Source organism: Herpailurus yagouaroundi, unplaced genomic scaffold (assembly GCF_014898765.1).
Source record: "Herpailurus yagouaroundi ecotype Mexico unplaced genomic scaffold, PumYag 186, whole genome shotgun sequence".
Classification (NCBI taxonomy): domain Eukaryota; kingdom Metazoa; phylum Chordata; class Mammalia; order Carnivora; family Felidae; genus Herpailurus; species Herpailurus yagouaroundi.
The window spans coordinates 9,997,293-10,023,703 of NW_024412417.1; the positions used below are offsets into that span (position 1 = coordinate 9,997,293).

Sequence of the window (26,411 nt, forward strand, 5' to 3'; positions counted from 1 at the left end):
GCTTTTTTTTTTTTTTTTTGATCTCTTCTTTTTTTTTAATTTAATTTATTTTTTAAATTTACATCCAAGTTAGTTAGCATACAGTGCAACAATGATTTCAGGAGTAGATTCCTTCATGCCCCTTACCCATTTAGCCCACCCCTCCTCCCACAACCCCTCCAGTAACCCTCTGTTTGTTTTCCATATTTAAGAGTCTCTTACGTTTTTTTTCTCCCTCACTGTTTTTATATTGTTTTTGCTTCCCTTCCCTTATATTCATCTGTCTTGTATCTTAAAGTCCTCATATGAGTGAAGTCAAATTTATGCTTTAAAAAAAAATGCTATTGTGTCTCACATATATATGTTTCTGCATTGTCAATAAATACAAAAGGACTGTAATAGTAGAAAAATAGAGGCCAGAGCAGTGAAGATAGTAGCTTCTATTCTCATCTGCCTGCCTTTCCCTGGAACACTGGATTCAGTTTTGGACCCCAGTCTTTGATCTAGGTGATCAGTGGTAAGGGGCAAGGAAGGAGGAGTTAATGGAAAGAGGAATGTTTGGCCCAGAGACAAGACACAAGAGGAACCTTCAGCTGCTTTGATTATCAGAAAGGCTGGCAAGGAGGGGCGCCTGGGTGGCTCAGTTGGACTTCGGCTTAGGTCATGATCTCGCGGTCTGCGAGTTCGAGCCCCGTGTCGGGCTTTGTGCTGACAGCTCAGGGCCTGGAGCCTGCTTCAGATTCTGTGTCTCCCTCTCTCTCTGACCCTCCCCCGCTCGTGCTCTCGCTCTCTCTCTCTCTCTCTCTCTCTCTCTGTCAAAAATAAACATTAAAAAAAAATTAAAAGAAGGGCTGGCAAGGAGAAGACTCCAGAAAGCAGAACTAAGATGAGAGTCTTGAATTTACAGGGAGGCTAGTTTCAACCCCACTATAAGGAAACACTTTCTAATAATTAGAGCACTCCAAATAATTAGGAGGATCCAAAACAGGACCGAGGTGTCTCGGGAGACAGAGAGCACTGGGAAGCCTTCCCACAAAGCAGAATAACCTGTCTGCGAGGATGTTATGGAGCAAATTCAGATCCGGGTGGAGGTGAGCAGGGTATGATACCGGCTACATAGGTCCTTTTAACTGAAGATTGCTTGGCTGTCTTGTTTACTCCGAGAGAAACTTTATTTATGCTTTTGTGGGGGTCGAATCACCCGAGCAGAGAAAACCCAAGCTCACCTGCGATAATGGCGCTGGTCGTGAAGAAAACATGGTTAATGGGCACCACCATCGCTGTGTTGTAGAGCTTCGTGGCATGATTCAGGAACCTAGAGCAGAAGGCACTTACTGAAGCTCTGGCTTTAAGAGACGTTCAGCAACAAGTTAACAGTAACCTCAAGAAATGCATGTCCTTAAGCTACAACTACAAAGGGAAAGGAAGTGCAGTAAAAGGGCATTTCCAATCAGCAGTCATAGCTTATATGCATCTGATGTATGAGATCAGATGTCAGGTTTTATGGTCTGTTTAAACCAACAACAGTAACAATGAAAAGCAATTAATCATATTCTGAGGCCACAGAAGTTTGAGTTGGAAGTGAGTCAAGCTGCTGGACCAGTATCACACTGGAGCTGATTCATTAGGATAGACCCTAGAATCTGTTAAATATCATATCTGGGGAATAGTGTAGCTATCCATTGACATGCCACATGCCAAGAAGGAAGATGGAGAAGTAAAGGAATGTTTAATGTTTCAAAAACAATGCTCCGTGCTCCAGCTGCACAGCACATGTGGGGAGCTCAGTTTCGCACTCTGGCCACCAGCGCGACTCAGGTTCCCACAGTGAAGCCGTGCTGCCCTGTCATTGACGTCAACTGAGCAATTTTAAAAAGCACTGACGTTTAGGTCCTGTCTTAGCACAATTAAAAAGAAATGCTTTGTGGGTAGATCCCAGGTGTGCCTGAGCACACGTGTGTGTACATGCATGCATGTATATGTGTGTGTGTATATGTACCTATCTATGAACAAACAAGACCACTCCTCAGGCGGTTTTGATGGGTGGCCAGTTCTACAGTTCTAGTGCATTCACGGGGCACCAGTGTGGAAGAGGCAGGGACTGGGACAAGGGTGGTGGGAATGCAGGGTGCCTTGGGTTGGACCTGCCTCTTAAATTCATAAAGCTGAGTTTAAAGATAATGATGCTAATCACCAAATTCCAAAAAGATGTTATAGCCGTGCTGATGAATTCGGAAGAAGAAAGGGAGATGAAACAAAGTGGCAAGTCTCAAGCATTAGAAACACACTCATTCTCATAAGGAAATGACAAATGAAACAGTGACAAAACACTGGGTTTTTCCAGTCACTCTCCACCTTCTTTGCAACAGGCCCATGTCCGACCCAGAACTATTAGGCTTTGCTGCTAGCATCTATGGAGGGAACTCTTCCCTAAACTCTTCCCAAGTTTAGGCCCTGATTTCCCAGCTGGCTCCGGGATGGAGCTTTTGCACAGCATTTTGGGATAAACAGAAAACTTCCTGGCTGGCTAAAGACAGCCTCGCAGGCAAAGGCATAATCATGATGTGAAACGGAGGGGAAGTGACTGGAGCAGAAGGAGGTGGCGGAGGGTGGGGGGGAGAGAACAGAAATTTAAAATGTTCCATGTCACCACTCTTAGGCCCCAAGAGAAACATAAAACAATCATTCCGCGATCCCATGGGTACAAAGAAAATTCTGGCCAAGGATGCAAAGTTCTGGGGAAAGGATTTCCCTCCCGGCCAAACGTCTGGTTTTGTCCATCCCTGGGCAATTAATGAGCATGAGCTAAGAATGAAGGTGAAGGGTTCATGTATTTCCTATATTTAGAATGAAATCCTGGATGTGGACCTTCCCCTTTGATTTATTGCTAATGACAACCTGCGTACGATGGATATTAATTACAAGCAGAAGAGCATCAGGAAAGTATCAAAGTGCACTTAGCTAGATTGCGGCCATACTTTAGAACTCACAAGACATGAAGGCAAAGCTTAGTAAAAACTTATTATTGGACGCGAAGGAGAAAGCAAGGCGTGCTGGCTGAGGACAAGCTGAAGGCCCTTCACCCTCAGAAATCAGTTACACCTCATTTTAATTATCCACGGACGCCAATAAAGATTAATGCTCAGAGAAGCACGGGAATGTTGAAAGATTAGTGAATAGGTAGAAGCTAACTTACTTGACTTGGAAAACACAAGACGCTATCATGATGATAAACATGATATAGAAGATGGGATAAGTTAGTTGCATTTTATCCGTCACAGAAAAAGTGATCATGCCTGAGACTGCTTTTACTGAAATGACAGTCAACGAGGCTGAAAAAGAAAACAGGAGACACAAATAAAATACATTTTTGAGACAGAATTAGCAACAAATATCTGAAGCTTACACAGTAGAGTGGTCAATACTCCAGTCACGCTTTCAGGACGCAGGCTCGTGAGAGGCGGGGGTAGGACGTGGCTCCGGACAAGGGGTAGCCCGGCCGCTCAAGCCGCGCGGCACTTTGAATTTGCCTAAATCAGCTAAAGATCTGCTACGCGACTGGGTGCTTTTTATCTTGGGAGCAAGATGCTTATTTTCCAGCCCTCACTGCTGAAAGGATGTCGCAGAGGTTATAATTACTAGGAGATGGGAGAGGAGAAAACAATGAAGGTGGGGGAGAGAAGCAAAGTCAGACAGTCCATGTGACGTGAGTGGGAAAATAACTATTAAACGATACTGAAAAATCGAAAGCCAAATAGATGAGAAAACTGGTGAGTGGAAAGCGACTCCCTCTGTGAGTTTACTAAGAATTGTACTGAGTCTATGTCTGAGCCTTTTTGTTCATAAATGTCTAGAAGTCTCATGAAAAAAAAATTTTTTTGAAGACAATAATAGGAAGCAGGACCAGAGCTGAGTATCCATCTCTCAGAGTCAACCATAAATCTAAGGGTCACATAAGCACTTTCTATTTATACTCTTATGCTAAAGAGGAACCTGGCCTTAGGCAAACCAATTTTTCATAGGTTCCCAACAGCAATGAAGAAGTGACTTGATAAGGTTATAATATGAAAGCAATGAGGCATTTTCTAGAAACACCATGTCTCTGTAGGAAGAAAATAGCGTTTTCTTTTGGTTTTAGGTTGCTTAAATTTAATGTCGCATCTAATTCCGTAACTAAGCTGAAACCTACAGAAAGTGAAAAAAATCATTTTTACGTGAAAGCAAATAACTCTAAGTCAAAGGCAATGCGAACAAGAAACATTTTCTTTGTGCTGTTGGTCTACCTGGTCATGATATATCTGAGCTTTATCCCTTTTAGCTTTTGAAAAGGCATTATATAGAGAGAATGTTTAAAATAGCAGCTGATGGCCAACCAGGGAAAGCCTCCCATAACCTCCTTTTCCAAAAACTGAAAATATACTTCAACTTGAAGAGTACCAGGGCACACTTCCAAATCAGGCATTTTCCTTTCCACTAAAAATCGTAACAGAGAACAGGTGACAAATTCTAAAAACAAACCCCCAATCTGAACAAAGAGGCCCTTACAACTGGGTCCCTCTTCATCTTTAAATAGCTTTTGACCTGATCATCTTACATGTTTTCTACAGATTATGACAATAGTCCTATCTCAGCTAATCTAGGAATTTTATCTGCAGTGATGTGCGCCACTTGATGGTTTAAGTTTGTAAGGTTAGCTCTTGAGGGACATTGATTTCCTCTTCAAAATTTTGCTTGAAATTAGAGTACAATGTGGTTATGGCCTTGTGGTCTGAACAGCCAGGTTTCCCAAAGGGATCATTAATGGGGAAAGAGTTGAACACACTATTCCATTAGCCTCAGAACCTCAGGATTGCAAAGGCCCTTCAAGGTCATCTAATGCAACTACCATCTGATGTTAAATTATACTTGACCGCAAAACAAAAACAAAACTAGACTTTTTATTAAATAGCTAAACCAACTATTGGTTTGCTAATATAGTTAATCACTGTATTTCCAAAGCATGTACAATCACCAACCAATTAATCACTCTTTATTATAACTCTGCAAGTTATTTCTAGGCTGGTGACAAGTACTTCTGTTTTATTTTTGGGTGGGAATGTGGTTGGTGAGGACAGGTGAAAATACAAAATTTAATATGCTATCATTCTAATGTATACATAAAAAATATAAAGTGCTTATATATTTTCTCTTTTTATATACAGAAAAAAAAAAAAAAGCTAGGAAAAAATGCCAGAAGAAACAACGTCAAGATCCTATTGGTAGTTATCTCTAGGCACTGGGATTATGAAGAGCCTTTAAACTCATTTTTTAAAACTATAAAAGTTTATATGTTCCTTTAAGAAAATTTGGAAAAATGCAGAAAAGCCTGGAAAGAAAAATGAAAATCACCTGTAATCTCAACACTCATCCCCAAGTCATTTTTAACATTTGGGAATATTTCTTTGTAGCTATTTTCCTGTCTCTGGATATGAATACATTATAACATATGTATATACATATGTTATATATATATAACAAATAGTATATACTATTTAGGAACCTAGTTTCAACTGCCATCAAGTATTTTCTATGCCATTAAATATTCTTCTGAGCATGATTTTCATCAGCTGTGAAGTATGCCTTTGCATGAATTATACTTCATCTTGGTAATTCCCTATTTTTTGCATATTTAGGTTATTTAGGTACATCCTTTTTTTTCCTGGAATTAAAAATGAGGTTGTAATGAATATCCCTGAACATATATCTTTGCAAAGCACTCTGCCAATTGCCCTAGGAAAATGAGCTATGGGGCGGGGGAGCGGGGTGGGGCTCTGGTGACAGATGCTGTTCTTCTGAAATATACTGGCAAGCTGCCTTCTACAGACTATCAGTCACATTCCCATAGTACTGTGAGGCAGTGCTCAGTTACATGGATTTTTACCTTTTTCTTGATGGCCCTCTCTGTTTTTCTTATTTCTCAACAATAGACATGTATTACTTTCGTCATCACAGTGGTACTGCTTTTGCCTGACATAGCTGACCTGTGTTTGAAATCTGGCCTTCTCGGTTTCCTCCGACTTCATCAACTGTTCCTTCCAGAGACTTTCCCAAATTGCTACCAATGTCTCCTTATTAGAGCCACAAATATTTCACTTATTAATTTGGCTTCCATAATCTGAGTATGCTAAGCATAGAGAAGGACTTCCTAGCTTTCTCAGCTTCCTGATCAGTTGAAAGCATCTTTTTAAAAAAAAATTTATTTATTTATTTTGAGAGAGAGAGAGCGGGAGAGGGGCAGAGAGAGAGGGAGAGCCCGAGACTCTCAAGTAAGTTCGGTACCATCAGTGTGGAACCTGATGCGGATCTCGAACCCACAAACCGTGAGACCATGATCTGAGCTGAAACCAAGAGTCGGACGCTTAACCAACTGAGCCACCCAGGTGCCCCTAGTTGGAAGTATTCGGTTGGGAGTTTTAAGACTTAGGAAAGACTGCAGCCACAGGCCTGGGGAGCCCCTCACCAGAAGCCAGTTTCCTTTCTTCCTGGTTGCCCTCACTTTCTATTTTCTTTTTAGTTCATTTTTTTTTATCTATCACTTAAACAATATTAACAATAAAGTAAAAACAAATCCACCTGCATACTACTGTTACCTCTCACTCATCTCCAGCGTCTGCTTCATGCGCCCTTTTAATCACAACGAAGGTAGGTACCATGTTGTGTGCTACATTTTCCATTTAATTTGACACTATAACTATTTTTCAAAGCTGCTACATGGTTTCCATAATCATTTTTTCTTGTAGAAGTCATTAGTGATCATTGTAAAATGCCTAACCAGCACAGGTAAGTATAAAGGGAAGAGTGGGCAATCTTTTTCTCATTTCTTAGTATGATGACAGCACTTGTGCTATTTCTCCAGCATGTAGGCTTCAGCTTTTGGTTTAAGAGAAATATATTTTTCCAATTTCACAGAAACAGAGACTAGAATGGTGGCTGTCAGGGGCAGGGAGTAGGGGGAAGGGAGTGATGTAGGTCAAAGGGTCTAAATGTTTAGTTTAAGAACAGTAAATTCTGAGGATCTAAGACACAGCATGGTGACTACAGTTAATAATGCGGTATTGTATACTTCAGAGTTGCTCAGAGATCTTAAGCATTCTCATTACACACACACACACACACACACACACACACACAGTTCACTATGTTAACTATAGGGGGTGATAAATGTGTTCATTATCATGAGCTCGGTAATCATTCTGTGATGTATATGCGCATCAAATTACCACGTGGCATACTTAAATACATACACTCTATGTGTCAATAATTTCCCAATAAAGTGAAAATTATTAAAAAGAGAGAAATATGTTTTTAACACAGATATCTTTCTATTCTGATTACATTTCAAATTCTTTATTAGGAACGGATATTAAATTTTAACATGTCTTTTCAGCATCTGGATATTTACATGATATTTCCCTTTTTGAGCCATTAACATGATGAACTATATCAATGGATTTCTTTTTTTTTTTAATATATTTTTTAAAAATATAAATTTTAAATTTAAATTTTTTAAATTTTTGAGACAGAGAGAGACGGAGCATGAACAGGGGAGGGTCAGAGAGAGAGGGAGACACAGAATCCAAGGCAGGCTCCAGGCTCTGAGCTGTCAGCACAGAGCCTGATGCAGGGCTTGAACTCACGGATGGTGAGATCATGACCTGAGCTGAAGTTGGACGTTCAACCTGCTGAGCCACCCAGGCGCCCCATATCAATGGATTTCTTAAAGAACCATGCTTTCATTCCCATAATTAATTTAGTTAATTCAAATGTTTTCTCTGTGCTCACTGTCCTCAGTTCTAGGTAATTATATACAGTGTAACTAGAACAGACATGGCTGTGTCCTCATAGAACTGATTAGGTGGAGAAGATGAGCAATATCAGAATGTAAATATGTAAGTAGGATATGTAAGTATAAATTGTAAGCGTTACAGAGAAAAAGAACCAGTTTCATTAAGACCACTTGGTCATGAAGTATGTTGGGGTTTTTTTTTTTTTTCTGGATTCTACTTGCTAATTTTTTGAGACTTTTACATTAATATTGAGTGGGGAAATTAGTACAGGGTATTCTTACTGTGTGCTACTTGGGATCAGTATTGATAATCATTATGTAAACAAAACGGGAAAGCTTTCTTCTTATGTCCTCAAATAGTGTGAACAACAACAACAAAACAGAATCTGTTTCTTAAAGATTTAACCTTCTAGGTTGAAAGTAAAGATGGGGGGTGGGAGGGAGGGGAGGGTGGGTGATGGGTATTGAAGAGGGCATCTTTTGGGATGAGCACTGGGTGTTGTATGGAAACTAATTTGACAATGAATTTCATATAATAAAAAAAAAAGTCAAGTATGTAGGCCTGGTTCTTTTCAGGATGTAGCATTTTAAACAGTTCTTCCATGTCCTCCATATCTATTTTCCTTTAAAAAATAATCAATTTAATCAAATTTTCATCTTTGTTGTCGCTTTTATTTCTAATTTTGTATATTTGAGATTTTTCCTTTTTTTTTTGTCTTATGAAGGATATATTTTAATGTCTTTTAAGAATAGATTCTTGGGTTTATTTATCAATCCATTGTTTTTCTGTGCTTTATTTCATTAATTTTTACCTTTATTAATCACTCCTTTCTGCTTGCTTCAGCTTTATTTCAGTGTTTTTTTCCCTCCCATTTTGAGCTGAGTGCTTGACTTACATTTAATGTAATGAATTTCCTTCTGAATACAGCATTAGTCATAAACTACAGGTTTAATACTAAGTGTTTTCATAATAATTTAAAAATATATGCTGCAATGAAAGCTTGGTTTCTACTTGGGCCCAGCTGCAGTTTAAAAGTAGTGTCAGCATTTCCAGATGTTACAGTTTTACTGGTTTCTGTTATTTTTGTTATTATTTTCTGTTTTTATTTCACTGTGATCTGAGAATGTGGTCCATACTTCAACTTCCTGGAATTTATCAAGGATTTCTTTGTGGGCAATTACACAATTAACTTCTGTAAATGTCACACAGGCACTTGAAGGCAGGTGTATGGTCTGTTTTCAGGATTTAGAGTTCAACGTTAGAGCAACGTTGAGGACTCATTCTTCTGTCCTTATAGATCTTTCTGTCTACCTACCTTCCATGAACTAAGAGAAGTCTTCTACTCCTCTCATATTTCTATTAACATCGTTTTCAAAAGAGCTGCTGCCTGAATCTCCTGAGGGCCCCTGGCCTTGGTGTCTCCCCCTCCCAACCCTCAATTCTGCTACGATGAGCAGCTAAATACTAATATGGGGCCTCCAGGAGCCTTTGCTTCTGCCTGGATTTTAACTTAGATAGTAATAGTATGCCCTTTTGCTTTCTTTTCCTTTCAGTCTGAGTTAACTTGTTTTAGATGACATTTATGTATGAAGTCAGAGTATTTCACAACCAGCAAGGGCCGGTTAGAAAGGTCACCATTTCTACAACTCTTGTGGAGCTAAACCAGAGAACTGTGGATGAATCCAATTTCAGAATCTTTGTTCAAAATCAATCTGGGAATTTTTCTGAAGCCCAATATGGGAATCTTTCTTTATTATTAGGTGAATTTACCCTATTTACATTTATGATCATAACTGCTATGTATGATCTTAATTCTGTTATCTTATTTTCCTATTTAAAATGTCCTTTATTTTCAATATTTTCCTATATAATGTGCATTTTATCTCTTAGTTGTTTGCTTTTGTTCTCCCTATCTGGCAATTTGGAAAGAAGCAACAATAAAGTTCTTCTTCCGTTCTTTTCATCAACAGCATACCTGACTGTGGTATAAATTCATTTCTACAAGTAATTATCACAGGTACAAATCTTTCAATTCAAAGGAGAGAACTAGTTTGTGAAATGAAGATGGACAAATGAAACTCAGCCCCTCCTTAGCATGAAGGTTGCTGCCTGTCCCAGGGGTATAGGTATAATCTACAGAATCATAGCAAACAACACATGACGTATGGTTCATTTTATTGGCAAGGAAGAGGAAAAAAAAATTATAAATAACTTTTTAAAAGGCAATTTTCCAAGTGATTATTGAAAGCTCCTGAGAGAGTGTTGATTTATATGAAGATGTGTGTGTGTGTGTGTGTGTGTGTGTGTGTGTGTGTATGTGTGTGTGTGTAAGAGAAGGGGAAAGGGCAGATTTAAAAATACACAGTGGGCTTACGGAACCATCAGTTTTCAAATCCTGGGCAAAAAAAGGAAATGGGTAGATAAACAATGAATGAAAGAAATGTTGTATTTAAGAAAATCATACTGCTTACATTTACATTTCATATTAGCTATATTTTGGTAAGTAATTCCTGATGAAAAAAGTTTCAATTGGGATCATTCTTTTGTTCCTCTTTTAATATTTTTCAAGTACATCCTAAGAAACAAAATCCTCCAACTGTCAGAGAGCAAATAAAATTACTCAGAAGTAAAAACGCTGACATGTTTTTAAAGGAACTAAACAGATACCACTTGTAGATATGGATGAGCAAAATACAGTTTGCGTGATTGAGCCTGGGTTTCTTTCTGCAGATCAGAGTTGAAAAGTAGAAACAATGAGAAAGGAACAGAATGCTTAAGTGTTCTCCTTCAAACCTCTTTTCTCACTTAGCATGGTTAGATTGGAGAATGAGAGAACAGTACGTTCTTACCTAGAAGTGCCACCAGGCTTAGCAGGATCACCACGTGCTTCATTGCTTTTCTTTTATGGAAATAGAGGAGGGTGCAGAAAATTAATATTTCGAAAATCTAGAAGTGAAAAAGATGCAAAAGAGTAGAGTATCAATTATTTTACACACAGTCTTCTGAATGCCACATTTCTCTTTCTGGTTTTGCAACAGTTCGTTCCCCTGTGAGAATTGAGGGTGCCTGGCGTTCCTGAGGACAATTACAAACATATGCGGACAATATATGGAATCTCAGCCATCCAGACCCAGAGCTCTAACCTCACCTATATGCCAACGATGCCGAGATCGGCAACCCTGATCTCATTTACCCAACTATCTTCTAGACATCTCCACGCGTACATTTAATAGCATAGCACACAAACGCGGGCAGTAAATTCCTGAAGGCCTTCCTTCCCCACCTATCCCTCGTGGGGCCTTCACCCCTGCAATGAATGGCCTCACCACACACCTTTTGCACCAGCCAGCAACTCCTTCCTTTCCATCACTCCCTGCCGCCCTCTCTCTGACCACTGCAACAGCTTCCAATTCGTCTCGGATTCTACTCTTGCCTCTACAACCCAGCCATTCAGCGGCCAGAGGAATCATTTAAAAGCACAATTTGAATAATGAACTAGGTCATTCATAGAGAGTGTATATGATACATATATAAGGTATTTACATAATATGACAAGTAGTCATGTGCCCTGCACCTAGCCAGAGAAAAAGAACCTACCCATACTTTGAGGTCTCCTGTGCACCCCACCCCAATTGCACCCCCCTTCTCCTCGGCTCTCCCCAGCAACCACTACACTGAATTCTGTGTTTACTCTTCATTTTCTTTATGGTTTACCACCTTTCATGTGTCTCCCAACAGCGCCTTGTTTATTTTTGCACATGTCTGGACTTTATACATGCAGAATCATACTTGGTTTTGATTACTTGCTTTTTTCCCCCACTGTGCATTGTTTATGAGATTTATCCAGGATGATATATGTAATAGAATTATATATTATATCCAGTCATTCCTTTGCTTAAATCTCCTATGGTTTTCTATCACATTAAGAATAAAATCCTGGATGGCCCACCTCTGCCAGGCACAGATCCCCCACCCCCTGCCAGTTCTCTGCAATGCTCAGATTGCTCTGGCCTTTGCACTAACTGCACTAACTGTTGGAGTTGCCTGGAATACTCCTTCCCTGATCTCCCTACAATGGCTCCTTCTAGTCACTCTAGTCACCCAAAGGAGTCACTCAGCTTACACATCACTTCCTCCAAGATGTCTTCTCTGACTGCTCTAACAGAGCCACCCCTCATTTACTGTGGAGTGTAGAATATTTCCTGTTCATGCATTTGTATGTTTCTTGTCTGTCTCCCCAACTAGCACATCAGTTCTATGAGAACAGGGGCTTTATCTGTCCTGTTTGCTACTGTCTTTCGTGCCTGGGCACAGTCGGTTACTCAATGAGTATTTATGGAATTAATGAATAAATTACACCTCAAATTTATTATGAACACCTTGCCAAAGACCAAGACTTAATGTCTAATAAACTGAGTGTTCAATAAATATTAATTGACTGAATGTCTAAAATTTTCCTGCCCATAAGAAAACTCTAATGTCACTTGGAGTTCTCAGTTTTATTTTTGTTTTCACTTTTTTCTTTTTTGAAGTCCTTAAGATAGCCTGATGCAAGTTATTTTTTTTCAAAGAGGTAGTATCCCTGGCCTGAAATCGTAAATATGAATGTTTACTTTTCTGACATAAAAACACCACCACTAATTTTTTCCTTAAAAATTACTAGAGTTACGGACTTCAGTACATTCAGGACTATATTTTACTTATGGAGCCATCTCTAAATCAACATGAATCTCTACTGTTTCAGTTCAAGGTTTGCTTTTTTCTTTTTTTAATCCTCTGTGGGCATGGAAAGCAGCAAGACCATATCTTCCTCATTTAAAAACCTTTCATCTCATGTGGAAGATTAAGTCATCCCTCAGCTTTTTCCTGGTAAATTAAACCAATTACTTTGACTTTTTCTTAAAGGACTTTTTGCCAGGTCTTTAATTGAATCAAGCCATGCTACAAAGGCTATTAAACTCCTATCACTTTGTCTTCCCCCAAACTGCCATCACAACATGGGTTGGGTGTCCCCACCTCTGTGCAGCTCATCAGTCGTTAGCAGAAATACCCCTGTCGGCTTCACTCCCCTCTCAACCACAGGCTTCCATTTCTCACACTGACATAAACAACTCACGGCAGCATTTGGGACCACTGTATTTGTTTCTGGAAAGAAGGTGGCTCAGCCTGCATTAATGCACAGAGTGTCTTAGCTAAATCTGTTAGCGGGAGGATTATTAATTGGGGGGAAGGGAGAAATGAGGGTAGTTATCAGTTCTAAATATCAAATATGACTTTCTTCCTTCCTTCCTTCCTTCCTTCCTTCCTTCCTTCCTTCCTTCCTTTCCTTTCCTTTCCTTTCCTTTCCTTTCTTTCTCTTCCAAATTCCATCTCTATGGTTAACACGAGCTCCTATGACTCACAGAATGGCTGTCATTGCCCTGCATTCTGCCTTGTGGCAAGAGGTCACGGAGCTCCCAGGAATAAAATATTCAAGCAGCATGAATTAATGTTCATTTTTTTTCCTAGCAACATTTCTCCCCCTCTCTGAAAATATCACTGTTAAAGCGGCTGTGATTTCTACAGGTTGCTGAGACCCAGGGAGAGGCTGCTTTGCTGATTGCTGTCTCAGAGGTCAGAAATAATAACAGCACTTAACTGCAGGCTCACCACCCGCTCTACTTGTACCAATTCACTCAATCCTCACAACCTGAGGAAGCAGGCACTATTTTACAGATGAAGAAACCAAGGCTCAGAGGGGTTAAATGACGTAGGTCTGGTAGGCAGAATAATGGCCTCCCAAAGATGCCCATGTCCTAATCTCTGTAACTTGTGTGTATGTTACTTTACATGGCAGAGGGGCTTTGGAGATGCAATTAAGGCTATGGACCTTGAGATGGGGAGATTATCCTGGATTATCCAAGAGGGTTCAAAGTACTCATACGAGTCCTAAAAAGCAGAGAACCATCCCAGGCATGGTCAGAGAGAGATGGAACATGAGAAAGAACAGCGTCAAGGAAGGCTGGCGGCCTCTAGAAGGTGGAAAAGGCAAGGAAATGGATTCTCCTCCAGAGGCACAGGCAAGGAATATAACCCTGCCAATACCTTGATTTTAGCCCAGTGAGACCCGTGTTGGACTTCTGACCTTTAAAACTGTAAGATAATAAATCTGTATTGCTTTAAGCCACTAAGTCTGTGGCAATTCGTTATGGAAGTAATTGGAAGCTAACTTAGGTTCTGGTATCTGAAGTCCTTCCAGAAGAACAGAATCTTCAGGATGAGTTTTCTGAATTGACTCTGGGTTTTTCTGGATTGGTTCTCTCATCGAATTAGATTTAAAGGCACTCATCACCCTGTTTTTGGTGGTGAGGAGTACTGGCGGGCCATGGGATGATGTGACAAAAGAGATACAGGCTCCTGGGCCTTGTTTCTGAGGCTTCTACTTCACGCAAGCCTTAAATGTAACACGAACATGGACGTTCCATGGACATCCATCTGGTGCTGGTAAACACCCGAGACAGGGAGATGCTGTTAGCCAGCCTGGGATACAATTTTACAACCCTTTTTTGAGAAATGTACAGCTTATTCAGACTCTAAAATGCTTTCTTATTCATTTTAGTAGTTATTTGATCAGTCCTAAAAAGCAATTCAGGTACTGCATTTCTATTCAGTGTAATACAAGAGTAGCTAGATGAATGATCCTTCAAAGAATAGCCTTAATTGCTGTAATTATGATCTCTGCAGTCATGGTTTGCAGAAAAAGCATGGAAACCTCCATCTCTAAGGATTAAATATTAATTACCTTGATGTTTAAGCCAAACTTAAACATCGATGTCAGATTTAAGCCAAACTTCAGCTCAAGAGCTTAGCATGTAATTGGTAACATCTAGAGTCTTTAGAGAGGTAACATAAAATGGATTAAATTCCAAACTAAGATAATGTAGATATATTCCCTTTAGAGTCTAAAGACAATAGTGTTATTAAAAAAATTTTTTTTTAAGGTTTATTCAGTTTTCAGAGACAGAGACAGAGCGTGAGAGGGGGAGGGGCAGAGAGAGAGAGAGAGAGAGAGAGAGACATAGAATCTGAAGCAGCCTCCAGGCTCTGGGCCGTCAGCACAGAGCCTGACACGAGTTTCGAACTCACAGACCGTGAGAGGCGCTCCTCCATAGTATTATTCAAATGTGACTTTATTAAAGATTTATTTTATGCTATCTTATAATATCTGGAATTAGTTACATTTTTGGATGACATTTACTTTCAAACATACTTTCATTATTTTATGGGAATATGGGTCTCTCCCAGGGCTATAAAATTCCTGTTACAGGACTTCTTCTCTATACCCTGGATGTCCAGTCTGTTGAATGAACTAGTGAATAAATGAATGAATGAATTTAAGAGTTGACTTTGGAAAACGGCAAAATACAAGTAATGTCAGAGTTTCTTTTGTGGAAATAGAAGGTTTAAGAAAGAGTAGTTTCGTTCTTTTAAATGTTTTCTCTGGTGTTAAAATAATATAAGACACGTCATCATCAAACACTGCTGCTTATTCCAGGAAATCAAACCTTGCTGCATATTTAATCTCCCAAGGATTCAACTCGGGCTATTCATTTTCTGGTCACCGATTGGGTGACCCTTTTCTTACTGGATGAAGAATCTGTTTTGCCTGTAGGAAAATAATAATAATACGTTGGTAGGACTTCAAGTCTCAGCTATCATGAAAATGGATTTGATTGATAAAATCTGTGATTGTTAACGGGCTAGGTCTGCCGGACAAGCAGGAAGTTACAATGGGGCAGAGGAGAGACACAAAGAATGACAGACCTGAAGAAGGCTAATCTGAATTAGGCAGTCCAATCCTAAAGTCTGATGTACAGGGGAAGGGGAGCCTTCCAATATAAAAAGGAGGAGAGTTCAGGAGAGAAGACACTGAGTTCAATTTTTGAGATGTTACATTTGAGGAACCCATGACACGTCCAAGACAGGGATGAGCAATCAGTGGACAGATGAGAACACAGAATTGCAGCTCAGAAGACGCCTGGGAGAGAGATGTAGACTGGATTTAGAAGTCTTTCTAAAGGATGATGGGGGTTGTCAATGAGATCACACTAGAAAACCTTGGAAGAATATGTAGCATGAAGAGATCAAGAGTGGTTGGCATGAGAGAAGGATGCGCCCACAAAGAGTATTGGATGGCCTAGTCAGAGAGGAAGAGGAGAAATCGGGAAAATAAATTGAGGAAGCCACGGAAGAGAGGGGTTCAAGGAGAAGATGGTGGGTTATGAGTAAATGCTGCACAAGGTTCAAAAACAGCAGGACCAAAAAAGCAATTCCATTTGGCAATTTGTTGGGGGGGGGGGGCACGGATCTATCAGATGATAAAGAGTGAGGAGTGAATAGGAGTTGGGAAAGTAGAGGGGAGAGTAGAGTGGAAGGGAAATAGGACAGTTGATTGAAGAGTGTGTATGGATGAGGATTTAAAAACAAAAACAAAAACAGAGAAACCTAATTTGTTTAAGTGAAAGAAAGCAGTATAGAGGGAGACTAGAAAGAGAAAACACCTGTGAGCATTTGTGTTCTGGTGGTCGGAATTATATATCAGAGATGGCAAGATATATAGAATTCCTGTCACAAAGATTAAGGACTGCCAGATAATAATGTAATATCACATAGTTCCCACTGTAATATCCTGGGTTACACTTAAAGCAAAGTTCACCAGTAAACATGTCCCTGCAAATGCCAATGGCACAGTTTTGAATAACAGGTATATGAAGTAGGGTCATACTATTTTACCTATTTCAATAGCAGAGGACTAGATCAGATAGTTTTTCAAAATCATTTCTGATGCTAAATATGTATGATTCTCTGTGCTTTGATTCTTCTTGTTGAATTCACAATTATTTTACTAATATAGTTCTCGGTTAAAGGTCACGTAGTCTATCCCAGTTTTCTTCTTACCACCTGCCCCTCCTGGAATACTCTTTTTCTTCAATATAAACTGACTTCTGAAACAAGTTACACATCAACCACCACAAGCACGTTCTCTCTATACTCACGGGGTACAGCCACTACATCAAATAAAGCATCCCAGTTAGTGGCTTCAAATTTCTATATCAGCTCATTCCATTCTTTCTTTTACACATCTCTCAGCATTATCCTTCTGCTGTCTACTTCTCCCCAGACAATCTGGTACATGTTCTCAATGAACACTTTTTTGAAGAAAATATCTATCTTGAATTAAAGCCAATGAATTAAAATGTGTCTTCAGGTATTTCCCTTTGACCTGGGAAGAGAGGTTTTTGGGGTTTGTGTTTTTACTTTGAGTTGTCCTAAAACACATTGCTTTGGAATTTGTTGGATTAAATTATTGTGGAAATTGTTCCAGTGACAGGTCAAGAATAGGATACTTGGGAAACTGGGGGTGCTCTATTGCTGATTTAGTGTTTCAAATACTTTGGTATTAGTCAAATCTATTTATGGTTTAATGAGAGATTAATGTTGAGAGGCAAAGATTATATTCATTCTCTAACATCTGTAGGTACAAGTGGTCTAGATAATATAGTTTATGGGATAGTAAAAATTTTTTTTAAATTCTTACCACATAGATCAGGAACTGCCAGCCAACAAAGTAATACTGTACTGTTCTTGCAGAGATAGACTGAGTTCTATTTGGAGCAAAGTTCACCAATAAATAGGTTCCTGCAAATCCCAGTGTCATACCTTTAAATAAAATTGAAAAGACAAACCAAGTTGAAAAGGGATATTTAAGCCTTTTTGTCAATGCAAACATTACCTATAGACGGAGTATTGCTTGTAAAAATGCCTACAGCCCCTCCCTGTTAAAATACAACTCATCAAACCATCCCTAGATAGCATCCTGCATTCACATGATAGCATTATCTTTAAAAGGGGGATAAGGGCCAGGGAAAGGATGGGGTATGACATGACTTCTGATTTTTCTTGTTGTTTCAGATGAATCCTTGCCTCCTCAGAAAACCTTTCCCCAAAGATGGGAAAGATCAGAACACGTGCATTTGGAGACATGAAAACACATCCAAGCTGGCTGTTTGTTTCCACATGGACCACTAAGAAAATGATAGATCCATCAGAGCCCAGAGAGTGGGGAAGTTCAACACCTGATGATCTACTCACTAATCTTTGCAGCTTGTACACACACACACACACACACACACACACACACACACACACACGTGATTTTACACTTTGAAACTCTGGTAAAAGAGCACCTTAATCATTGCCATTTATTAGAGACCTTTTAACAGAAATGACAAAGGTGAATGCTGACTTTGCTGTAAGATTTATTTAATCCAATTTAGAATCTAGAATTCTAGGAGTAACTTAGTAAAATATCACATTATAAACCTATGTAAGCCATGTGTTACTGTCATGCCTTTCAAATTACTTAAAATAATGGAGGAAACCTCATCAGAGAAATACAAATCAAAACCACACTGAGATACCACCTCATGCCAGTCAGAGTGGCCAAAATGAACAAATCAGGAGACTATAGATGCTGGAGAGGATGTGGAGAAACGGGAACCCTCTTGCACTGTTGGTGGGAATGCAAATTGGTGCGGCCACTCTGGAAAACTGTGGAGGTTCCTCAAAAAATTAAAAATAGACCTACCCTATGACCCAGCAATAGCACTGCTAGGAATTTACCCAAGGGATACAGGAATACTGATGCATAGGGGCACTTGTATCCCAATGTTTATAGCAGCACTTTCAACAATTGCCAAATTATGGAAAGAGCCTAAATGTCCATCAACTGATGAATGGATAAAAAAAATTGTGGTTTACATACACAATGGAGTACTACGTGGCAATGAGAAAGAATGAAATATGGCCCTTTGTAGCAACATGGATGGAACTGGAGAGTGTGATGCTAAGTGAAATAAGCCATACAGAGAAAGACAGATACCATATGTTTTCACTCTTATGTGGATCCTGAGAAGCTTAACAGAAGACCATGGGGTAGGGGAAGGGGAAAAAAAAGTTAGGGAGGAAGCCAAAACATAAGAGACTCTTAAAAACTGAGAATAAACTGAGGGTTGATGGGAGGTGGGAGGGAGGGGAAAGTGGGTGATGGGCATTGAGGAGGGCACCTGTTGGGGATGAGCACTGGGTATCGTATGGAAACCAATTTGACAATAAATTTCATATTAAAAAAATAATGGAGGAAAGAAATGTGTATGGGAAGAGGGGCCACATAAGGAGGAGTAGAGGGAGGCCTTGACCTTGCAAATAACACTGAAGACTGCTTATTTATTAATAATCAGCAAAGAAAAATGATATAGGTAGCATTTTTCAGATAGCACCCTTGAAAACATAATTCAACTTGTTTCATAACTGAGGTCAGTGTTGTTGTGTATATAATTTACAACCAGCACTGACTCCAACCTGAAGCAATTTGGTTTGTCTATAAAATCTCACAAATTCAAAGACACCAATTTCCTGTTCCTCTTAATCAAATGATTTAGGGTTTTGAACTCTAGTTTTTGAGAACAAATAGCATTTGACTTTTCACACAAGCAAGACAATAGCTATTCAAGGTATTTGTAGAAGCTATAAAACAAGCTTCTTCTAATGTAAGAACTTACTCTGTAATACTTTGTGAAGGCAGAAATTACATACAAAATTGTAAAAGCTATTTCTAATGAGAATTTTAAAAATGAAAAAACAATATACATTATTAAGCATTGCAATAAAGAGAAAATAATAAAAATCGTACATAAGAACTTGGGCAAAATTATTGTTCAGCCCTGTCCTTTCTTTGGAAAAGAAAAAAAGATCTTGTAAGAAAATTGTTCAATATTAGGTTCCTAGGAGGATGGAATGAAAACACACACACACAGTTTTCTAAACTTGGTATACTGAAGTAGAATAAATCCATTGAATACAACTTAAAAATCTCAGAGACTTCCAACTTCCTTTTGTGAAGTCCAAATTTCTTATTTTTATTGAATTCCTCTGCCAGTAATTTTTTTTATCTCCTATAACTGTATCTAGTGTCAATTAAATTTCTTTTTTTTAATTTTTTTTATTTTTATTTATTTGTTTATTTTTTAATATATGAAATTTATTGTCAAATTGGTTTCCATACAACACCCAGCGCTCATCCCAAAAGATGCCCTCTTCAATGCCCATCACCTACCCTCGCCTTAAATTTCTTTTTTTAAAGTTAGTTTTGAATGGGTAACGTAAGGTGAAAAAAATCTGAAAGACACACAAGGGTGGTGAGTGAAAAGTTAAATCTTTCTCACACCCTTATGGCACACTAGTTCCCCTCCTGGAAGTTAATACTGCCACCAAATCTTAGATTTCCTTTTCCAGGGATGTTTTATGCAGGTGTGTGAGAGACTGCATAAGTTTTGGTTTTCTACACAAATGATAGCATATTATACACACTTGCTTTTGTTCTACTTAACAGAATATCTTGGAGAACATTTCACATCAGTGTATGTAGGACAGCCTCATTCTTTTCAAGTCTGCATAATATCTCATTTTTGGATGTTGCATTATTTCACTTAACTTTCCAAAAGGGTCCCTGGTTCACATCCTGACATCTCCTTTCTTGCCTCACATCTGCTTCCTCATTTGCATACTGTGCCCATTTTCACCAAGGTAAATCTTCGCTCCATTTCAAAACTCCTTGAACACAAATGAAATGACTGATGATTTTGCAATTGTACTTCCAAAGTACTTTTGTACATACATTATTTCACTTGAGCCCCATATCAGTGGGAATCTAGTAAAGAACTCTATGGCAGCTCAGTAGGTCGCACATTCTTTCTTTTTATAATCTTAATTTCAGCTTCCTGTGACAATTACAAAGGCAGTTCTAGAGAGCTGCTACCTGTTATATGCTTGTCTACTTGGTATCATTTGTATTTGTGTGATTCACTGTCTCCTGTATGGATCATGTGCACATTTTCCATAAGTGTGTAAAAGTGTTGAAGATAGTCATTAACAGCTCCTTAAATAAATTTCCTTAAAATGTATTTATAGCCCATCTTTGTCTAAAAGTGGCATCTAAAAGATGTCATTTCCTGATTTTTTTTTCTCAGTGAAGCCACACATATTCTTTCATTTGAAAGACACAGATTTCTAAGTTAGAAACTTGCTAATTTACCTTCTGCTGGCCCACTTGCCCAAGGGAGTAATCTGGTAGCATAAGATACTCCAGGAAGGGAAGAAGCCCTTGGCATGCCCTTTGCCCATGGAAATGATAAAATTACAGATCAAAACTTGGATCATGAAAGGCTAATCCATGCTGAAACTGCCCCCACAGATTTCAAATTTCGCTGCTACTTGCTGGCTGGAAGAGCTTAGGCATGTTATTTATCCCTCTGTGACCTAGTCTCCTCATCTCTGGGTACAATGAACTTATCACACCTGCTAGACTCCAGAATTTGGCTGAGCAAGAGGCCAAATTCAGCTCTGGAGAGCTGAATAGATTTGAAAGCTCACCCGGAAGCCTGATGTGACAGAGGACCCTGGAACAGATCTACCTCAGGATACAGACCACTGGGAGTCAAAAGCTATCTCAGAAAAGCTTAAAAATTAATCCCAAACTGGCAGCTCTTTCTGCCCCTGGGTCCTGTCCCTGGGCTATAATAAAAGCGCCTTTTTGCACTGAAAGTATCTTAAGAATTCTTTCTTGACTGTTCACTCAGCAGCCCCACAACATTTCTGGTGCCCAACCTAGGGCTGTTCTTCTTTCTAGACTTCGAGCCTTGGTACAAACTTAAGTTACTCCCTCTTTTCTTTTACTTTAACTCCAGGGGCTTTTCAAGAAATATGGTCTTATTGGAACAATCTCATGTTGACTGCTCTGGCTGCAACCTTCGAGCCTGTGACTACTCTCCAGGGAGGATAAAGGCCTGCCTTTTGACTGGAAGCTAGTACCCTGGCCAGAATGGTAACAAGACCCAGAACTTGATGCCCTCTCTTTATCCACCCCTTCTTTTTATTTATTTATTTATTTATTTATTTATTTAATTTTTTTTTCAACATTTATTTATTTTTGGGACAGAGAGAGACAGAGCATGAACGGGGAAGGGGCAGAGAGAGAGGGAGACACAGAATTGGAAACAGGCTCCAGGCTCTGAGCCATCAGCCCAGAGCCTGACGCGGGGCTCGAACTCACGGACCGCGAGATCGTGACCTGGCTGAAGTCGGACGCTCAACCGACTGCGCCACCCAGGCGCCCCAACCCCTTCTTTTTTTTTTTTTAGACAGAGAAAGAGAGAGCGAGTGTGAGCAGGGGAGAGGAGCAGAGGGAGACAGAGAGAATCTTAAGCAGGCTCCACACTCAGCACGGAGCCTGACACAGGATTTGATCCCACAACTCTGGGATCATGAACTGAGCCAAAATCGAGAGCGGATGCTCAAACGACTAAGCCACCCAGGCACTCTTATCCCTGTTCTTATACAAAGCATGGGACAGACACCTGTCACTAGGATTGCTGACAACCTTAAGACTTCCATGCGAGGTTTCCTCCTCATTGGTCCAATGTGATCCCCTCCACATCCCCGGTCTAGCCACTTCTGGCCATGAGACCACTGGGAACCAGCCAAAACCAATGTCAATATCAATTGAATTAAAACCCAACTGGGGAACCTGGGAAGTTGTCTGTAAAGACTACATGTATTGGAATGTCACTTAGACCATGATGGATTTCTATCTTTACTATTCTTCATCAATGTCCCCTACTAACTACTTGAATTACAGTATTAGGTAATTTCGCCTTGTAGAACTTTTTTAGTGCCTCCCTCAGTTAAAAATGGCAGGTTCTCCATGGTATTTCAGTCTATTCACTGGCACCAATATGTAGTCTAGAATGCAATGGGGGAATTGCAGGGATATTGACATCTCTTCAGTAGACAGGCTGGTATTCATTAACAACTTTTTGAGGGAAGCTCTGGTTGCTCTGAACACTAGGAACCCTTGATATGAGCCTGAGTGGGATGCCATCCCACAGTCAGGGGGATTATGGTAATGGACTTTTCTTCTTCATTCCCCAAAAACTCCCCCTTGGGATGTCTCTTAACCCACTGGAGACAATTTGGATTGCAAGATTTAATGAAGAAAGGACTCATCTTCTTCTGCAATAACACATACCCTCAGTACTCCATAGGAGACAAAGAAAAATGGCCCATTAACAGATACTTAAACTTCAATACTATTTATCAATTAGAATTTTTTTGTAAATGTCAGGGAAAATGGACCGAAATCCCATAAGGCCAGGCCTTTATGGTGCTGTACCCAAACTCTGATCTGTCCATATTCTTTTACAGGGCTTGAGGACCCCCCTCTCCTCACCCTCGACCCTCAACCCACCAGCTCAGCTGCCTTGGGCCCCTCTACCACCTTACCTGTGTCTTGTCCTGTTCTCTATGTGCCAATCCTTTGTCTCCCCTGTAAACAGGTTGCTGCCAGGATCCTGTACATGCCTCTCTCTTTTTCCTGAATTACTCATCTTTGTTTACTTCTTCTCAAAATATATCTTGAGAGGACGAAACAAATGAGGCTTCTTATTGCATGTGGGGGCTTCTGCCTGAATTATTAATGGCTATGATAATTGGAGCCAATTGTCTGTGGTAGTCGCTAAACCTCAGGACAGGGGCTTAAAGAATATTCCTAAGCAGAGGCCAGAACTCCTTTTGTTTCAGGGAGATTCCCTGTCTTCTCTGGCCTGACATGGACTGGCTGTTTTCACCTTTTGTCGGTGGAAAGAAAATATGTGTCTGTTCATCTGTCCGAGCTTGGTCTTTAGGACCAGGGATCCTCTTTCTCTGCCCTCAGAGCTGTTACCTGCCTCCAGCCTTGCTAGCAGCACCTCACCTATTCTGCTTCTCCTGCCCTCCTCCTGTTTCTGCACAGCCCGAATAACCTGCTCCTATACCATCCTCCGTGCCTCTGGTGTTACTGGCTCCTGCTCCTCCTACCCTGCTATCAAAGAGCAAAGAGTACCCCCTTGGACTTAAACCACCCACTTCAGATTTCCCCAGGTAAAAAACTGACAGCGGGGAACAAATTGATTGGCTTTTAAGTGGACCTAGGTGCAACATATTCGGTAAACTAATTTAAGTTTGTTGGATTAATTAAGATAGACATGTCCTTAGAGTTATCAGCATGAAATAGAAAACTTTTATTCTACCAAGGATTACTGAAAGTTAAATAAGCCTGTGTTATCTTTGTTGCAATTTGTCAGCAAAAAGATGACTTAAAATGACGGTTAATTTTGTCTTAAAGTTCTCATGGGTAATTGTTAAAAAAAAAAAACCCAACTAGGTTGAATAAATGAAAATGTTTATAACTTTCAAAGTCTTTGATAATCTGAAACCTTAAAGTTTTGCTTGTATGATAAATTGGATTGGATTCATTGGCTATCTAAGTCTTTTCCAACAAAGATAAAATACTAACACATTAATTACTAAACATACGTTTGTGCTTTTGGTTTCTTACAGCAGAGAAACTGAGGATACTTGGGTCTGTTGGTAAACATGCTTTATGCTTTGTTGAAATAGTGGACGGCTCCACTTTCCTTATGATCTCGTTAAAAAAAATGTATTCAAAATTGTATCTTTAATCTTATGATCCAGGGAAGATCATAGACTGTCACTGGAGCTGTCTCTAAAAGGGTAAAAATCCAGTTTGAGAATGCAAGGACTGAACAGGAAGGAACTGGTTGGTGTTTTCTGACTGCCTGGTGAAGACTTCTCCCCACTGGTCTTAAGAAGACAGAAGAAAGGAAATAACACACTTAACAGAACACAGAGAATGCTAGTGGGACTATGTTTGCTACCCACTGCTAATCTCAGCAGACTAGTGCACAAAGCACCAAGAGCTGAGCCTCAGAGGGAACCAAAGACGGAGCAGTCAGGCAGCTGTGGGTGAGCGGCAGGTGGGGTCAGTGAATGGGTGCTGGACATGATGCATCTGCCACCCTCATGGCCAGTCCTGTACAAAATATACTTTCTCATCAAATACAAACTCAAGTCACTTAAATTTCTACAGTGATCTTGTGGGAGTTTCAGATTTAGCTTGACACAATACACAGATGTTAATAAAATTTCTTCCTATGAACTTGTCACATATGCACAACAGGGAAACAAGCTCATCTCTGCTCTTTATAGTAAACGGACTAGGTATGGTGGGAAGGTACATGCCAAGTGAGGGTAATCTTTTTTTTTTTTTTGGAAGTAGTGTTCTTAAAACTGTTAATTTCATTGACAAGTATGGCTGACATGAGAGTTACATTACATCACCATCATACTAAAATGTGATGATAATAATAATAGTAATACCTAATACTTCTAAGCACAATTCTAAATGCTTTATATATAATTAACTTAATGCTTACAACAAATCTGTGAAAAATAACTATACTGTTAAAATATTATACTATATATGTGCTATATAATGATCTTGTTTGGGATGTTCTTGCTAAGTGGAGAGCTTGGATGAAAACCTAGGTAGTCCATTTGCTTAACGATTACACTCTCCCACCTCTTGTATCCATAAAGAGCCAGGGCTGATGAACGGACAACTCAGGGCTGTCATTCATGTTGTAGGCTCAGTGGGTGGTGCCCCAGCCTAGGTATACAGGCCAGGAGCTGTACAAAGCATAACCTAAAGCCAGATGCAACATCCCCACTGGGGATAGACAGAATCAACTCTCCCTGGCAGTGGTCCCTGGGCTTCATGACTAGCCCTGAGGTTCCTTTAGAAAAGCATCTTCAAACTGGTATTTCCTGGAACCAGCTTCATAAGGCAGATGCTCCACCAAAAAGAGTCTCAAGTCAAATCTATTTGGGAAGAGATGAGTTAGACAAACTTGAATAGTTCTTTTACTAGAAGACCCCCTCAGATCCTCAATGTGCTAGTGTTCACTGTGAATCTCCTAGAAGAGGATATGATTGTAATATTTTCTAAACATATCTGACCATTTATATCATCCTGAAGGAGTGTTTTGAGGAATATTTTATACTTCGGGAAATGCCTGACATTTAACTGGATCCAGCTGTGAGAACGCAGCCTCTGTTTCAAGAGGCTACTGATCTTCTGTTGTAAAAGTCTCCTATGGATACTTGTGGGCGAAGAATGAAGTATAAAAGTGGTCAAAGGGAAAACAGCCTGGAATCAGGTTCCTCTGATGCTTCTGTTCACTGGCACCTAGAAGCTGACTTCCTCACGTACGGAAGCCTTGGGTTCTAAGATCTTTTTGTACAGTTCTTCAGCTGACATCTGGTTTCCCAACCCACCCTTCCCCTTAGGTAAAACCTGAAATACCCCACTCCCCAACTGGATGCCAGCTAGTGTTAATTAACTAGTGTCTAGCTTCTGGACTCTGGCTTGACCTGACTTCTGGTAGCCTTAAGAGTTTTTTAATGTTCAGCTAACCTGATTCCAACACAAATATTGCGTCTAATTCTCTTGGTCCTTATAGTATGTCTCCTGATCAATGGGGGTCTCGCTGTTGCTTTTGTGACCAGGAGTCACAGAATAAACTGGTTCCCTTACACCAAACCATTTGGGATGTCTTCCCCTCAGAACAATCTCTCCAGATTCCTCAGGCTCATAGTAGCTATATATATATA

At 39.8% G+C, this 26,411-nt stretch overlaps 1 protein-coding gene across 5 annotated transcripts in view; it reads right to left on the reverse strand.

The window, feature by feature from the left end:
* NIPAL2 (NIPA like domain containing 2) overlaps positions 1–26,411 on the reverse strand; it is an 82,547-nt gene that overhangs the window by 8,764 nt on the left and 47,372 nt on the right. For all 5 annotated transcript variants that reach the window (XM_040494086.1, XM_040494085.1, XM_040494082.1 and 2 more), the window contains 4 exons: positions 17,383–17,504; positions 10,655–10,751; positions 3,176–3,311; positions 1,206–1,294 (listed from right to left, as the gene is read on the reverse strand). In XM_040494086.1, the coding sequence (XP_040350020.1) occupies positions 1,206–1,294; positions 3,176–3,311; positions 10,655–10,751; positions 17,383–17,504 (444 nt within the window). The remainder of the gene's footprint in view (positions 1–1,205; positions 1,295–3,175; positions 3,312–10,654; positions 10,752–17,382; positions 17,505–26,411) is intronic.